The sequence below is a fragment of the Nomascus leucogenys genome, chromosome 1a (genome assembly GCF_006542625.1).
Source record: "Nomascus leucogenys isolate Asia chromosome 1a, Asia_NLE_v1, whole genome shotgun sequence".
NCBI classification, from domain to species: domain Eukaryota; kingdom Metazoa; phylum Chordata; class Mammalia; order Primates; family Hylobatidae; genus Nomascus; species Nomascus leucogenys.
The window spans coordinates 42210195-42228644 of record NC_044381.1 but is presented as its reverse complement, the minus strand read 5'-3'; the positions used below and the strand labels follow the sequence as shown (position 1 = coordinate 42228644).

Here is an 18450-nt window from a genome sequence, read left to right as displayed (position 1 = left end):
AATCCCTAGAGGCCAGGTGTGGCGGCTCACACCTGTAATCCCAGCACTTTGGGAGGCCGAGGCAGGAGGATCACCTGAGGTCAGGAGTTTGGGACCAGCCTGACCAAAACGGAGAAACCCCATCTCTACTAAAAAAAAAAAAAAAAAATCAGTTGGGCATGGTGGCGCATGCCTGTAATCCCAGCTACCTGGGAGGCTGAGGCAGGAGAATCACCTGAACCCGGGAGGCGGAGGTTGCGGTGAGCCAAGATCACGCCATGGCACTCCAGCCTGGGCAACAAGAGTGAAACTCCGTCTCAACCACAACAACACACACACACAAATATCCCTAGAGACATGCACAATTTTTCTTCTTAAGAGTATAAGTGATAGCCCTTAGGTACTCACTGGAACATACAGAGCCAAATGTTTTTCATGTTTTCACATGTGGTATCTTATGTGATCCTCAGCAAAGTGTTCTAAAGCCATGCAAGCAATGATTGTCCCCACTTACACCTGAGAAAACCATGATCCCACGACTGGTAAGAAGAAGTGGCAGATCTAGGAATTTTATGACCAAATTGTAAGGTCCCCTGAGCAGGCTGCGCCATGGTCAAGCCATCGTGACCCCTGTGACCCACACGTACACATCCAGAAGGTGTCCTGCAGCCAGAAAGTCTGGGACAACAGGAAAACCACAAAAGAAGAAAAACGGCTAGTACCTGTCTTAGCTGATTAGCCAACCTTGCGGCATTCTACCATTGTAACAGGCTCTACCCTAACTGATCAATAATAACCTCGTGACACTGTGCTCTGTAACCTCGTGATAATGTACCTTGTGACATTCTTCCCCTACCTGCAAAAACCAGCCCCTAACTGTAACTTTCCACTGCCTACCCCTAACCTATAAAACCATCTCCAAGCCGACCACCCTCTGCTGACTCCCTTTTCATACTCAGCTTACTCGCACGCGGGTGAATAAACAGCCTTGTTGCTCACACTTAGCCTGTTCAGGTTGTCTCTTCAATTGGACGCATGCATAACATTTGGTGCCGAAAGCCCGGGATGGGGGAACTCTCCCCGGGAGACCTCTCCCCTGTCCTCCCCGCGCTCTTCCATCAAAGAGACTTCCCTCGACCTCAGGACCTCAGACCAGTCCCCGCGAACACTCCCACCTCTGTCTATGGATCGGGTAAGCTGCCTCGGTCTCTCCTCATCTCTCTCCCTCTTTTTCTCTCCTCAAAATTGAGACAAGGAACCTTCCTCTTATCTGTGTTTCCAAAATCCAACATTGGTCACGGACTCTTCTTGGGAAGACAGTCTTCCCTCGGTGTTTGGTAGATGCCGGGGATGCCAGCCTTGGCCATTCGCCAGCCACACAACCCGGGACCTCCATTGGGGATGTCCACTGAGGGTGCCAGTGGTTGCTCTTTTCCTTGTCTCTTTCTTTCCCCTCAAACTTTCCCAGTTCTATCATGGGCAACCTCCCGCCCTCCATCTTCCCCACTGGCTTGTGTCCTCAAAAACCTCAAACCTCTTAGCTTTCACCCAATCTAAAGCCTAAACGTCTAATTTTTTTTTTCTGTAACACGGCCTGGCCCCAATATAAATCAGACAATGGCTCTCAGCGGACAGAAAACAGCACTTTCAATTTCTCTATTTTGCGGGACTTAAACAACTTCTGTCGCAAAATGGGCAAATGGTCTGAGGTACCCTACGTCCAGGCATTTTTTTACACTACGATCTCTCCCTAGTCTCTGCTCCCAATGTGGTCCATCCCAAATTTTCCTTATCTCCCTTCCATCTACCTCTCCTTCTTCCACTGGGGATGCTGACTCCTCTTTGTCTGTTAACCCCTCCCATCTTTCTCCCCCGCCACCCACCTATCCGAACCTGGCCCTAATTCCCCCTCAGAACCGAGTTCTACCCACAAGCCACCCCCTTATGCCCCTCCCATTGCCATCCCTCCTCACACCTGCTCTGGCTTACAATTTGGCCCTGAAGCCGACCCCCATGCCCCTGCCCAGCAATTTCCCCTTTGAGAGGTGGCAGGAGCCGAAGGAAAAGTCCAAGGTTCACATCCTTTTCTCTATGTCTGACCTTTCCCAAATCCGTCGGCATTCAGGCTCTTTTCCGTCAGACCCCACCCAAATATATACAAGAATTCCAATACTTAGCACGGTCCTATAATCCCACTTGGAATGACTTAAATGTCATCTTCACTTTGGACCCTAGCTCAATCTTACGGTGATGACTGCTGGCGCCTTGAAGTACCCCGTGAAGGCCCCAAAGGACCTACCAGGCAGGGGCCCAAGGCATAGCCAGGCAGGACTACATGATCTCTTGTTGAGTTCAAGGGCTTCAGAAAGCTGCATATAAAGCCGTGAATTATGACAAACTAAAGGAGACCACTGAGAACAAAGGTGAAAATCCAGCTCAGTTTATGGCCCATCTAGCTGCCACCCTCAGGGGATGTACACCACTAAACCCTGAAGGGCCAGAAGGCCACCTTATTCTTAACATGCATTTTATTACCCAGTCAGCTCCTAACATTAGAAAGCAACTTCAAAAATTAGAGTCTGGCCCTCAAACCCTACAACAGGAATTAATCAACCCTGCCTTCAAGGTGTTCAATAATAGGGAAGAGGCTGCCAGGCGGCAGCGCGCATTTCGGAATTACAAATGCTTGCCTCCACCGTAAAACAAACCCCAGCAGCACTGCCTACCTGCAAAAACTTCAAGGCGTACAAACCGCAGCGTTGAACTGCCCCTCCGGGACCTTGCTTCAAATGTCAAAAACCTGGCCACTGGGCCAAGGAATGCCCACGGTCCGGGATTCCTTCTAAGCCATGCCCCTGTGTGGGCCCTCACTGGAATTCAGACTGTCTGACTCTCATCGCCAATCCTGGAGAGCTCCTGGAGCTCAAACCTGAAATGACCGACTCCTTCCCAGATCTCCTCGGCTTGGCGGCTGAAGACTGACGTGGCCCGAACATCTCGGAGGCCCCCCGGACCATCACAGATGCCGAGCTTCGGGTAACTCTTACAGTGGAGGGTAAGTCCATCCCCTTCTTAATCGATACCGGGGCTACCCACTCCACATTACCTTCTTTTCAAGGGCCTGTTTCCCTTGCCCCCATAACTGTTGTGCGTACTGACGGCCAAGCTTCTAAACCCCTTAAAACTCCCCAACTCTGGTGCCAAATCAGGCAACACTCCTTTATGCGCTCCTTCCTAGTTATCCCCACCTGCCCAGTCCCCCTATTAGACCAAGATATTTTAACTAAATTATCCTCCTCCCTGACTATTCCTGGACTACAGCCACATCTCAGAGCTGCCCTTTTATCCAATCCCAAACCTCCCTCGCAACCTCTCCTTTCGTCTCCCCACCTTAACCCTAAAGTATGGGATACCTCCACTCCTTTGCTTGCAACTGATCATTCACCCCTTACCATCCCATTGAAACATGGCCACCCTTATCCTGCTCAATGCCAATACCCCATCCCACAACAGGCTTTAAGGGGCCTAAAGCCTGTTATTACCTGTCTACTACAGCATGGCCTCTTAGTCCCTACCAACTCCCCTTACAACTCTCCCATCCTACCTATTCAAAAACCAGATAAATCCTACAGGCTAGTCCAAGACCTTCGTTTCATCAATCAGACTGTCCTCCCCATTCATCCTGTCGTGCCTAACCCTTATACTCTCCTATCCTCAACACCCCCTTCCACAACTCATTATTCTGTTATTGACCTCAAAGATGCCTTCCTTACCATCCCCTTACATCCCTCTTTCCAGCCCCTTTTTCCCTTTACTTGGACTGACCCTGACACCCACCAGTCCCAACAACTCACCCGGACCGTCCTGCCCTAAGGTTTCAGAGACAGCCCACACTACTTTAGCCAGGCCCTCTCCCATGACCTGCTTTCTTTTCGTCCACTTGTTTCCCATCTCACTCAATATGTGGATGACCTTCTTCTTTGCAGCCCCTCTTACCAATCTTCCCAGCAAGACACTATACTGCTTCTTCAACACCTCTACGCCAAGGGGTACAGAGTATCCCCCTCCAAAGCTCACATTTCTACTTACCTTGGTATAATCCTCCACCAACATAGGTGTGCACTTCCAGCAGACCGTATTCAGCTAATCTCCCAAATTCCAGTCCCTACCACCAAACAACTACTCCTCTCCTTCTTAGGCGCTGTTGGATACTTCTGCCTTTGGATACCAGGTTTTGCCATCCTAACCAAACCACTCTATAAACTCACAAAAGGAAACTTAGCTGAACCCACAGATCCTAAATCCTTCCCTCGCCCCTCCTTTTACTCTAAAAAAGGCCCTAGAGACAACCCCTACTCGAGCGCTTCCCGACTCCTCCCAACCCTCCTTCCTCCACACAGCAAAAACGCAGGGCTGCGCTGTAGGAATTCTTACTCAGGAACCAGGCCTGTGACCAGCAGCCTTTCTATTCAAACAGCTTAATCTTACAGTCCTGGGCTGGCCATCATGCCCGCATGCCACAGCAGCCACAGCCCTTATACTCTTAGAGTTTCTCAAAATCACAGGCTATGCCCCACTCACCTTTTTATAGCTCTCACAACCTCCAAGACTTCGTTTCCTCTTCACACATAAAACACATACTCTCGGCTCCCCGCCTCCTCCAGCTCTATTCACTCTTTGTTGAAAATCCCATGGGGACCATTGCCTTTGGACAGGACTTCAACCCGGCCTCTCACTTACTACCCACTACAAATCCTAATCCACACGACTATATTTCCTTAATCCACATAGCCTCCTCTCCTTTTCCCCATATTTCCCTTTTTCCTGTCCCTGACCCAGACCACACTTGGTTTACTGATGGCAGTTCTTCAAAAACCAGTTGATTAACACCAGGAAAAGCAGGATAGGCCATTGTGTCTCACCCATCTATCATTGAAACTGCTGCACTCGCCCCATTTACAATCTCTCAACAAGCTGAATTAATAGCACTAACTCGTGCCCTAACTCTTGGCAAAGGACTGCATGTTAATATCTATACTGACTCGAAATACCCCCTTCACATCCTCCACCGCCACACGCTGTCATCTGGGCAGAAAGAGGTTTTCTCACTACACAAGGATCCTCTATTATCAATGCCCCCTTAATAAAGCCCTCCTTAAAGCTGCCCTCCTTCCAGCCAAAGCCAGAGTAATCCACTGCAAAGGACACCAAAAAACCTCTGATCCCATTGCCCAAGGAAACACCTATGCCAATAAAACAGCCAAAGAAATAGCAAACTCCCCAGTATCTGCTCCCAGCGGCCAGTATTTCTCCTTCTCATCTATCACTCCTATTACTCTCCTTCTGAAACCTTAACCTACCAGTCACTTCCCACTCAAGGCAACTGGTTTTTTTTGTTTTTTTGTTTTTTTTTTGAGACAGAGTCTCGCTCTGTCACCCAGGCTGGAGCGCAGTGGCGCGATCTCGGCTCACTGCAAGCTCCGCCTCCCGGGTTTACGCCATTCTCCTGCCTCAGCCTCTCCGAGTAGCTGGGACTACAGGCGCCCGCCACCACACCTGGCTAATTTTTTGTATTTTTAGTAGAGACGGGGTTTCACCGTGGTCTGGATCTCCTGACCTCGTGATCCGCCCGCCTCGGCCTCCCAAAGTGCTGGGATTACAAGCGTGAGCCACCGCGCCCGGCCGGCAACTGGTTTTTAGATCATGGAAAGCTCCTTCTCCCTGCTTCTCAAGCTTACTCTATCCTCTCCTCCTTTCGTGACCACTTCCATGTAGGATATAAACCTTTAACCCGCCTTTTAGAACCTCTCATTTCTTTTCCAGCCTGGAAATCCATCCTTAAAACAATCACCTCTCAATGGGCTATATGCCACTCTACTACCCCATCAAGGCTTTCTCAAACCTCGTCCTTTCCTTGTCGTGCATCGAGCACGACAATTTATCCCTGCCCATGACTGGCAAATTGACTCTACTCATATGCCCCGTGTCTGGAAACTCAAATACCTCCTGGTTTGGGTCGACACCTTCACCAGATGGGTTGAGGCTTTTCCCACGGGGTCTGAAAAGGCCACTGCAGTTATTTCCTTCTTCTAACACACAAAATCCCCCGGTTTGGTCTCCCTACTTCCATACAGTCTGATAACGGGCTGGTCTTCATCAGCCAAATCACTCAAGCAGTTTCCCAAGCCCTCGGTATTCAATGGAATCTTCATGCCCCATATCACCCTCAGTCCTCTGGAAAAGGAGAAAAAGCCAGCGGCCTTTTAAAAACACACCTTACTAAACTTACCCTCCAGCTTAAAAAAGACTGGACCACTCTCCTACCCCTTGCACTCCTCAGAGTTCAAGCCACACCCTGGGAACCCACCGGGTACAGTCCATTTGAACTCTTATATGGCCGCACCTTTCTGCTGGGGCCCAACCTTATTTCAGACACCACCCCTCTTGGTGATTATCTTCCAGTCCTTCAACAGGCTAGACAGGAAATCCACTAAGCTGCCAATTTCCTTTTACCTACTCCAGATACCCAGCCATATAAAGACACCCTAGCTGGACGGTCAGTTCTCGTTAAGAACCTAACCGCTCAAACTCTACAACCTCGGTGGACAGGACCTTACCTGGTCATCTACAGTACCCCAACCACGGTCCGTCTGCAGAATCCTCCCCACTGGGTTCATCGCTCCAGGATAAAACTGTGCCCATCAGACGACCAGCCTAGCTCCTCTGCCTCCTCCTGAAGTCGCAAGTACTCTCCCCCACTTCCCTTAAACTTACCCACATTCCTGAAAAAGAACAATAACCCTGTATACCTTTTATTTACAGTAGGCCTTTACACAGTCACCCCAGTATTTAAACTCTGTCTACTTATGTCCCTACTAACCATTTTCACGTACTTCTAAATGCCCTGCTTTTGTCTATACTACCAGTTCACGCTTTTCCTCCAGACTACTGTAGCTGATATCTCGTGGTGTCACCCTCAAGCTGCCACCCTTAACTCTCTCAGAGTGGACAGATGACCTTCTGTGGCAAGGTACTCTCCAATTCTTCCATCCTGGTGAAGTTCTTTTCTTTTATACTTACTCTTTGTCTCACTCCCATTCCCTTGCCACCCTCTACCCCTCCCTAGTTATCTCCAGCAGACCATCACCCTCACCCACTCCCTCCTCGCCATCTCCAATCCTTCCTTAGCCAGAGATTGTTGGCTATGCATTTCCTTCTCTTCCTCCTGCTACACAGCTGTCCCTGCCCTGACAGCTGACTCAGCAACCTCCCCCGTCTCCCTATACCTCCGAACCTCTTTCAATGATCCCCCACCTTTACCCTGCCAAACAAATTCTTTACTTCCTAGAAAAATACAGCAAAAACTCCCCGATATCTAATACCAACAAGCTGCTGATCTCCTCCGTACCTACCTACGAAAACAAATCCTTTACCTCAGCAAGCAGTCACAGAAAGCTTTCATCAGATTACAATCGACAACCCCATAAAATGTGCCTTTTCTAGTTTTCTAATACCTGCCAAGAAAATAATTCCCTACCAATCAAAAACCAAGCAAACAACCCCTGTTTGCATTAGACTAGAGGAAAGTGGGAGGCTCTGATATGAGCTTATTTCTTCAAACTTGCCATCAAGAATGGAAGTCAGGATACTTGGTTTATATTATTATTATTATTATTATTTTTGAGATGGTCTCACTCTGTCATCCAGGCTGAATTGCAGTGGTGTGAACACGGCTCATTACAGCCTCAACCTCCTAGGATCAAGGGATCCTCCCGCCTCCGCCACCTGTGTAGCTGGGACTACAGGTTCACGCTAGTGCCAGGTTTATTTTTATTTTTTGTAAACACGGGGTCTCGCTACGTTGCCCAGGCTAGTCTCATATGCCTAGGCTCAAGCAATCCTCCCTTCTTGGCCTCCCAAAGTGTTAGGATTACAGGCATGAGCCACTAAACCTGGCCAATTTCTAATTTCAGGGTTAGAACTAAAGATTTGAAAGATCACTTCCAGCTGTAGGATTCCTGGACACTACTTCTCCTTATCTGTTTCCAAGACAAATAATGTAATCACCAAACTAGCTTAGGGATAACGTAAGGTGCGCCCTTACATTAAAAAATCACAAAAGTAAAAAACTTAACTGTTAAAGTAAAAAAACACAAAAAGATCCACAAATGGAAACAAGGATGGAAGACGGAAGATACTTCCCTTGCTCTACTTTCCCCACACTGTGTCATTTTATAAGCCAAAATGCTATTTCCAGCAATAAATTCATTTGAACAATTTTATTTATTTATTTTTGAGACACAGTCTTGCTCCGTTGCCCAGGCTGGAGTACAGTGGCGTGATCTTGGCTCATTGCAACCTCTGCCTCCCAGGTTGAAGCAGTTCTCCCACCTCAGCCTCCCACGTAGCTGGGATTACAGGTACCCACCACCACGCCCAGCTAATTTTTGTATTTTTAGTAGAGACGAGGTTTCAGCATGTTGGCCAGGCTGCTTTTGAACTCCTGACCTCAGGTGATCCGCCCGCCTCGGCCTTTGAAAGTGCTGGGATTACAGGCATGAGCCACCATGCCCGGCCTGAACAATTATTTGATAACATTTTCAGGAGCGAAGAATATACACTCAGTAAAAACAACCATAAAACAACGGACTTCTTTGATGACTCCCAGGGAATTCACTGTACTTGAAATCCTACACTCATCGACTATTTAGTTGGCCTGTTCCCAGATTATCCATACACAAGGAAATCAATGATCCTTCATCTTCATTCTAGAAAGAAAAAAAACTACACTGTTTATCCCCCCTCCCTCCACCCCAGGCAATCTGCTCTCCACTTTCTTCCTAGAGCTGTTTCTCAGCCCCCTGCGTGGCTAGTCATGGCAGGGGTTCCGTTCTCATCAATGGACTGTGGGCAGAAGTATGAGGCCATCTCCCCTGCATAAAGAGTACTGCTGCTCTGCACTCGTTCCTCACACTGCAATCCCCACACATGCACACGAGGATGAGCCCACCATGCCCGGCTAATTTTATTATTTTTTTGTAGAGACAGGGTCTCCCTATATTGCCCATGCTGGTCTCAAATTCTGGGCTCAAGCAATCCTCCCACCTCAGCCTCCCCAAACTGCTGGGAGTACAGGTGTGAGCCACCATGCCCGGCCTAAAATTGAATCTTAACTATTGAAAGCACTAGTCTCAAAGAGAACACAACAAAAACTTACCAAACGTGCCATAAAATCCTCTGGGTCCACAAGTCCCCACGCCATACTTCTTTAGAGATGCTAAAGCTGCTGCCTTTATTGAAGTAAAAGAATTATACTTTAATAATTTATCTTTAAGAGTTCAAAACGAACATTTCCTATTCTTTAACCCACAGAGCTCCTTCCTCCCTCCTCCACTTTTCTTCCTTTCTTGGAACTATGACAACTCTAACAGAATATAAAGAAGAGACAGGTGTAAAGACTGAGTATATGACTTAAAATATGGAAAAGTTATACTAGCCTGATTCTCAAAACCTGGTTAGTTTTTCTGCATTTGTGGGCCAAGTCTTTCCTGGAAAATGCCTGTTAGCCCACAATCCCAATAGGAGAGAGAGAGCAATTTCCTAGACCCTTCTCCAACTATTCTCTAGGTCTGGCCTGTTCAGTGCCTAACACTGAGCCACATAAGAGACTCTTGCCTCTCTCCGTCTAGGTCCAGCTCACAACTCTGTCAGATAAAAAGGAATGGGAAAAACTTGCATAGTGCTTTCCAGTGCTCTGATTTTTTTTTTTTTTTTTTTTTTTGGAGATACAGTCTCGCTCTGTTGCCCAGGCTGGAGTGCAGTGGCACCATCTTGGCTCACTGCAACCTCCACCTCCTGGGTTCAAGAAATTCTGCCACCTCAGCCTCCCAAGTAGCTGGGACTACAGGCATGTGCCACCATGCCCTACCAATTTTTGTATTTTTTGGTAGAGATGGGGTTTCACCATGTTGGCCAGGCTGGTCTTAAACTCCTGACCTCAAGTGATCTACCACGCCCAGCCTGCATTTGCCTTTTATGTCCAGTTTCTTAAATCAGTAATGTTATCTGTCCACTTCAGCAATATGTGCTACTCACCTTAACCCTAGGGTTATCCAACAATCCAAGAAAATTAAATGAGGCGAAGTTTATACATTCTTTTGCATTCACCACAATTTTGTGGCTTGGAGGGCTAGGGAAGAGATCAAGAGTGGTACACGTCAATTACACATTCATGTTACATGCTATCATATTACCTTGGTGGTAGGCACAACAACATAGTGTTGTCATCCTACCCTATTTGCATACTGGTCTTTGAGTTCTTGTTTTTAAGAAGTAATATTAGAGCATGGTACATTAAAAATAAGATATTTTTCCATTAATTTTATTTTTAATAAACTACCTGTACTACTAAAATACAAAAAGAAAAATAAGCTAGAATTCCAAGATGAATGAATGGCAAATCTTAAATGCTTTGGTTTTAAAACTCGCTTAAGAATGAAGCTGCTAAATAAAGTATCTCAGAAAAATCTGGAATAAGCCAAACAAGAAGAAAATATAAAATAAGATCAAAGGCAAGAATAGGCAGAGTGAGTTATGATCTTGCATAGTTAAATGGCTTAAAAAGAAATGTCATGTACAGGAAGCCACTAAAGAGTAAGTGGGATATGTTCCCAATGTCTAAAGTTAACGCTGGAATGCTGTTGAAGAGGAATCCTCACACTCCTGGGGAGTGGGGAGAATGTGGGTGGCAGCTACACTGGAGCCGGATATGAGCCCGGCTGGGACAGGAGAATGGGCTCCTGAGGATACTTCTGTTAAGCCCTCTGCTGATCTATATTTGAGCCACGAGCCATGCTTCAAAATCATGGGCTCAAATTATGGGTGGCAAACTGGTAAAGGGCTGTGAGACCAAGTTAGTTGGTCACGATCAGCCTATTTTAACCAGAGGAAACAGTAAAACAAAATAGAATGGAAAAGCAAATATCAGAACCATGGCACAGGGTGAGTGATGGGACTATGTATCTGTACTGGTCCATGTACTGGGTTGCTCTATAAAATGCACTGTAGCCAGAAAAGATGGAGAAACACTGTTCTCATCGATACCTTTTAACAGCATTGGTCATCCTTGAGAAAACACAGATGCCGGGAAACCAGGAAAAGAAAAGAATGACAACTTGAAGTAAATTCATGAAAGCGAACTAACTTATAAAAAAAGGCAAGAAGACTCAGTGAAAAAACCATGGGTTGTAGAGTCTGTCAGACAGACCCCCTCTGTATTATGGCTATTGACGACTTCAGAAGCCTAGGGACATCGCTGACCTCTGTGATTCTCAGTTTCTTCATCATTAAAGTAGGGGGAGAGTCTACCTCTCAGGGAAATTGCTATTATGAAAGTGCCTGGCTCATAAGAGGTGCTCTCCAAATATTTTCTTTCTTCTTCCCTAAGGCTTCAAGGGCTTCTCTTTCAAATCCAGTGCCACTCACCTCCTCAACTGTGATTCTGATTTTATCATGTTATTTAGGTTCCTACTTCTCAGGGTTTCCTTAAGTTTCCTAAGTCCTCCCTGATTTTATAGCCAGGTATTGGCAGTCACAAAAAGATTTAAAAAGAACAAAAACCAGAAAACAAACAAACACCTAGATAGACCACCCGTGTACCAAAGGTGCCGTAAACGTTGAGACCATTCTATAAAAACTGTAATACACAGAAAACAAATGATTAAGAACAAGTACATCCAAAACCCCTAACCACGGCTCAAAAACTATCAGAAGGCAGCACGATGTGATGTAGGGATGCTATTTCTGTCCAGCACTTGGAGTAGCGAAGGAACAAAGTTTCCAGTGAGAAATGGAAGTCTCAGACCTGTGCCCCATGCAGGCTAGCAGGAATAGGTCATAACGGGCACTTGATACAGGAATCCTGGAACCTAAAATCTTAGAGGGTATGCTGCAGAAGCAAGTAAAACCAACCAGAAAGACATCTCCACAATCGAGACCTGAGAGGACTCAAAAGAGAGAAAACAACTTTCCCAATCAAAAACCACCACCCCACCATGAGTGAGAGTCAGCATACAAGAGATGCAGAAGGGCCGGCGCCCAAGAACGCGAGACGCTGGACACTACGAAGTGCTGAGGACCGAGAGCATAAACATAAGGAAAGGTTAAAAAGTTACTAAGAAAAGGACAGGCTGGGCTGGGCATGGTGGCTCACGCCTGTAATCCCAGCACTTTGGGAGGCCGAGGCGAGCAGATTACCTGAGGTCAGGAGTTCAAGACCAGCCTGACCAACACGGTTGAGACCCCATCTCTAGTAATAATACAAAAAAATTAGCTGGGCATGGTGGCGCGTGCCTATAATACCAGCTACTCGGGAGGCTAAAGCAGGAGAATCGCTTGAACCCAGGAGGCAGAGGTTGCAGTGAGTCGAGATTGTGCCACTGCACTCCAGCCTGCTCAACAAGAACGAAATTCCATCTCAAAAACAAAAACAAAAAAGGACAGGCTAACTTGCTAAACAGTCAAATATAACTTCCAGAAATAAAATCTGAGAGCCAATAAAATTAGAAATCCAAAAGATAGATTAAATACTCCATCAGACACAGCAGAAAAATGAAAGACAGAGCTGAGATTACCAAGAGATGCAAAAATATGAAAGAGTACATACTGAACATGGAGGATATGAGGGTTAAAAGTACACTGAACATTAGCTCTATGGGGAAAAACTGGAGGAAAAAAGTGAGAGACAATGTTTGAACAGGTAACAGCTAAAAAATTCCCAGAATTCATGAGAGACAGAAATCCACAGACTGAAGTAGAAAAATGAATCCCAAGTAGGATAAATAGGAATAAATTACAAGAAGACAAATGACAGTGAAACTGTAGAATTTTACAGAGAAAAAGAACTGTGACAGCCACCAGAAAAAACAGAAGATGAACAATAATTAGACTGACACAGTCTCCCCGTAACACAGGCCAGGCCATGACGAAGAAATTCTCCCAGGGCTGCAGGGCAAATAATGATCCACTTACAACTTGTTATCCACTAACTGTCATCCAAGGAGGTAAAATAAAAACATTTCTCACTAAGAGATACAGCTTACCTTCTCTGAATCTCCATATAACAATCTAATAGAGAATATATTTTAGAAAAAGGAATTTTAAGCCCAAAGAAGCTGCACGGATAAAGAAAGAAACACCTAAAGATTGGCAATAAGAAACTGGTAAACAGGTAAAGACGGTGATTCTCAAATATAATAATCCTGGAGGATACAAAATAAGTGGAGGTCAAATATCAGACCAGGACATCAAGAAAGGGGGAGTGGGGATGGGGAACAACTGAAGTAGGAGTCTAGTAAGTCCCTGTACTGCTCAGTAAGGAAGAGAGGAAGATTAATTAACATTTGGGGCAAGGTGGCTCATGCCTGCAATCCCAGCACTTTGGGACACCAAAGTGGGGGGATCATTTGAGGTCAGGAGTCCGAGACCAGCCTGGCCAACATGGTGAAACCCTGTCTCTACTAAAAATACAAAAAATATTAGCCGGGCGTGGTGGTGCATGCCTGTAATCCCAGCTACTCCAGAGGTGGAGGCAGGAGAATCCCTTGAACCCAGGAGAGAGACGCTGCAGTGAGCCGAGATGGTGCCACTGCATTCCAGCCTGGACAACAGAGTGAGACCCTGTCTCAAAAAACAAAAAAAAGTTGGACAGGAATTACTTATGTTAAGCATGAGGAGAAGAAAAGAATAAGGGAAGTCTAATCAAGAAAACCTGATCAAGCAGACGAAAGGCAAAGGAAAAAAAAAAAAAGACATGAAAAAATTAAGGCCACTGCCCTGGAACAAAAGACCACGTCTGTCAGCTGCTCCTGCAACTAGGTGTGGCCAGTGTTGCCGTAACCAAGCTGACAGGCCCAGAAGGAGCCTCTTTTCTGCCCATCTGCCTGACATCCTCCCTTAAGGTGACTTATGAGTGGAACTCACACACCTCAAGGGCAGAACACCAGGATGGTAACCTGGGTCCCTGATCATCTGTGGCGCTAGCTACCTTGCTCCACACCTGTGAGGGCAAATAAACTTCTACTTTGCCTAAGCCATCTAAGTCTGGGTTTCCCATTATATGCAGCTGTACCCACTACTGATTAGTTAACAACTTCAACCAGAATGATCTCTAACAATGCTACCTTTAGGTGTTTTGAAGAAATCAGTTTGTTTTTTATAAAGAGAGGTAAAATAATTTGACACAGATATTGTACTTATTTCCCACACATAACACATATTCCTGGGAGCGGGACTTCACAATGAAACAGTATACAACCAAGTAAGCAAACCTCTTAAAGACCACAAAAAAAGCAACCCTGTAAGGGGTCAAGTGTAGAATCACAAATACTGAATGAGACTTGGGTAAAATCTTGAGGGACAGCAACATACACAGATTCAAAAAGTTATGAATCCAAGTATTCAGACAGAAGTGAAAATGACGGACTTTAAACATAAATGTTTCAATGCTTCTAATGATGAATATGGTATCCAAGATGCCTAGGAAGAATTAGAATAAAACTGCTGCATGGGGTAAAGGAAAGAGCTGTATTTTTGAATATATTATTTGCACAAAGACATTTTAAATATATATGTGCAATTAAATTAATAAATCAAATAACATTATTTTTGGCCATTTCTTATACACCCCTTTAAGTTTACATATCAAATTGGCCAACAAACTGTTTTAAATGTTATTGGGAAGATTGTGAATCACCTCATATTTCAGCAGATATTAGTGTTTACTATACAAATAAGTTAGTAATCAAAATAAATGTAAAGAGATGAAATTCCTCGGTTAAAAAATGATACTAGGATTAAAATCCAATTATGTACAAAAGAACTACACACAATGACACAGTAAAACTGAAAACAGAGTCCTATTAATCACAGAATAACTAAATGATAGCTGGTGTAGCTACACTGCTATCAGACAAATGGACTTTAAGGTAAAACATAATTTTTGTTAGAGATAAGGGACATTCAAAAAGATGTAAAAATGCTGAGCCCACATATATTTCATACCTCCAAACTAAACAATCTAAAAACAAAACAGAGACAGAGAATGAATCCATATGGTGGGTAATACTGATCTTTACTGTCTCTTTCTTTCTCATTCATTTACATACCAGACAGAAAACGGCTAAGACTGTCAACTATTTGAATGATAATTAAAGTGCTTGATGTAATGGACACAAGACACCTTGAATAAAAGGAATATATAATGTAAATTTTTGTGATAAAGCCGTGGAACATTTGCAAAATTTACAATGAAGGAAGACATAAAGCAAGTCTCAACAAGAGCAGCAGAATCATTCAGAGAAACTATCATCCAGAACACGTTTTTTAATCACATAGCAATAAATTATAAATTACTGAGAAGACAAAAACTCAAGGAAAACATTATGCTTTAGTCAAAGAAAAAAAAAGAAAATTAAAAAATATTTAGGTCTGAATAACACACATTAGAAGTATAGCCTACAGGCCGAGTGCAGTGACTCATGCCTGTAATACCAGCACTTTGGGAGGCTAAGGTGGGTGGATCACCCGAGGTCAAGAGATTGAGACCATCCTGGCCAACATGGTGAAACCCTGTCTCGATTAAAAAATAATAACAATAAATTAGCTGGGCGTGGTGGCACACACCTGTAGTTCCAGTTACTGGGGAGGCTGAGGCAGGAGAATGGCTTGAACCCGGGAGGCAAAGGTTGCAGTGAGCCGAGATTGTGCCACTGCACTCCAGCCCGACAACAGGGCAAGACTCCATCCTCCCTCCCCCCCCCAAAAAAGTATAGCCTACAGCTGGAATAGTACTTAGAAGGGAATTTATAGGCTTAAACACAGAGAAAGTTCATTATCCCTCATACTCAATTTTGAAAGTTTGCAGCAAGTTCATTCAGTAGCAAAACCTGTCCTAAACATATATGAAACTCTTTACTGCTTTTACTTACTCAATGGAATGAAACTATTCTGGGGATGCTGCCCTAGACTGCATGACAGTGGTTCTGTAATAAGGAATACGTACTTTATTATCTTTCAAAACCTTTTTTTAAGCCTGAATCCTGAATGATTACACTCAGGGTGTTTTGTAAAGAGAATGTCAATCAGTACTAGAAATGATTAAAAATGTAAATTAAGTGTTCCACTAAGTTAGAAAAAGAACAGAGTACACCTAAGAGATATATTAATAGAAGTTAAATAACAAGTAAGAATTTCAGAAAATACAACATAATAAAGAAAAGTCATGCAATGATCTTAGATGCAGAAATGACATTTGATAAAGTTCAACATCTATTTATAAAACTCTTACAAACCTAGATGGGGGAAATGGTCTCAAACTGATTAAGACTATCATACCGAAAACCTACAGATATGAACTGGGACACAAGAGAGCCATTACTTGTATGAATATGAACAAAACAAGGATGCTTGGTATCTTTTTACTATTCAGCATATTACTAAAGGCCATACCAGTAAAACTGTAAGTCCAAAAATGTGAATAAACAAGTGTGCACACACACGCACGTCTGACGGGAGTCACACTGTTATCGGCAGGTGATATGATCACCTTACATAAAAAACTCAACGAAATCAACAAACTATTGGAATTAATAGTAAATAAAGGTAACAAAATACAAAGTATTTACAGTATCAAGAAAAATATAAAGACAGTAATAAATGATAAGATATACGATGGTCAGCTGAAGGGATGGCTCAACATTTTAAAGATACTACGTTTCGCCAAAATAAACTACAAACTCAACGCAATCACAACTAAAATCCCACCAGGATTTCTAATGGAGCTCTGTGAACTTCAATAATTACACAGAAGGATACAAGTTCAGGAATGGCTAACTGAATTTAGAAACAGGCAGGTGCTTTACCAGAAGGAAGCAAATATTACAGACCCCTGTTAACAACAGGTTTGGTACTGGAGCAGGTAGGCAGAGACCAATGAAACAATCTAGAATTCATGAGAACTGTGTACATACGAATACCTGGAAAATGACAGCACTTACCCCACAAACCACCAGGTTTCACACAAATTTTTCTCTATGGATAAAGTTGAACAGCCAGGTATAAAGTGAATTCCAGACATATTAAAAATCTAAAAGGTATTTTAGAAAAGATAACAAAATGTGGAAGAATGTCTTTGGGACCTCAGGGTAGGAAATGATTTCTTAACCAAGTCTCCAAGAATACAAACCGTAAAGCCAAGATGGATGCATCTGACCAAGTCAAAATTAAGAAATTTGGTTCAACGAAAGATACCAAAGATAAAGTTAACAGACGAGAAGAGGTTTATTGTATTTCACTGAATCTAAGATGTCATCAATTGTATTTTATCCATCACTAAGGAAGAGAAACAGTGTCAATTAAAGTACAATGATGTTTTCTTGTCATGTACAGCTTTTTAGTTCATGCTTAATGAAAAGGTCTATTATACATTCCTAGACCCAGATTTTTGTTACACTATGTTTGTACTTATGAAAAGGAAAATATAAGTCAAGACATTCCTAAAACCTCTTTAACTGAGTTCTGTCCCTCTCCGCTAAGTCACTGATACCACAAGTTTTCATACCATGTTCTCCTTGCTCTTGGCAGTATCTTGGCATTTCTTACCAGCACGCTCCACTATCATTTCTGAGATTATCTGACATGTTAACTGTCACCCGTTCTCAAGTTCTGATGCTGCAACATTCCTATCGAACTAACCTCATAGTTTTATCGTCCTTCCAATTAAATCACACGTTTCTAGAAAGTAAGCTGATACTACCCAAAGACAACAGGAAGTCTGACAAAGAAATCTTCAAAGCCTTTTGTCATCCTCTGCTCTGCAGGTCTGGCCATTTCTCCGGCCATCAGTTGCCTCATTGACCAGCGGGGCATACACTTCAACTGGAGTGCTGACAGTAAGCCCGCCACCACCAGGTTCACTGGTACATAAGCAATGACAACCATGTCACAAACTACCTTCCTGGCTGACAATGACTCATCAGTGACTCTCAGCAGCTTTAAGATTCATCCCCACTTCAGAGATTTTAAACTAGGGAAAAACAGTATGTGTCTTGGAATCAATGTAACAGAGTACTAACTCAAAAATTGACTAAGGATTTAAAATCTACAAGGTATACGGAACCGTTGCTAATCAAAAGAAAGACTGGGAATCCAGTAAAAAAAAACAGGTAAAAGATATGAAGAGGCATTCAAAGAAGCAGAAAACTCCAGTAGCTAAAAAGTAGATGAAGTGATGCTCAAAGGCTCAAACAGTAAGAGAAATCCAAAGCAAACAGTATTGCTAAACAGAGATGTAGGGAAAACTTGAATTCCTATATACTATCTCAGGGGACCACAGATGACACAGAAAAGTCCTACAGGAAAATTAGGCAGGCATACATCAGTATCCTATTCCTGGTTCTGTACCCCTGGAGAAAT

General features: G+C 44.0%; 1 protein-coding gene across 5 annotated transcripts in view; it reads right to left on the bottom strand.

The window, feature by feature from the left end:
- The window catches only part of LOC101176191 (serine palmitoyltransferase 1), a 77923-nt gene that overhangs the window by 39334 nt on the left and 20139 nt on the right, over nucleotides 1-18450 (bottom strand). For all 5 annotated transcript variants that reach the window (XR_004028427.1, XM_030805343.1, XM_030805492.1 and 2 more), the window contains 2 exons: nucleotides 10075-10168; nucleotides 9197-9269 (listed from right to left, as the gene is read on the bottom strand). Coding sequence is in view for 4 of the 5 variants with exons in the window: in XM_030805343.1 (XP_030661203.1) it covers nucleotides 9197-9269; nucleotides 10075-10168 (167 nt within the window). In the remaining variant the exon portion in view is untranslated. The remainder of the gene's footprint in view (nucleotides 1-9196; nucleotides 9270-10074; nucleotides 10169-18450) is intronic.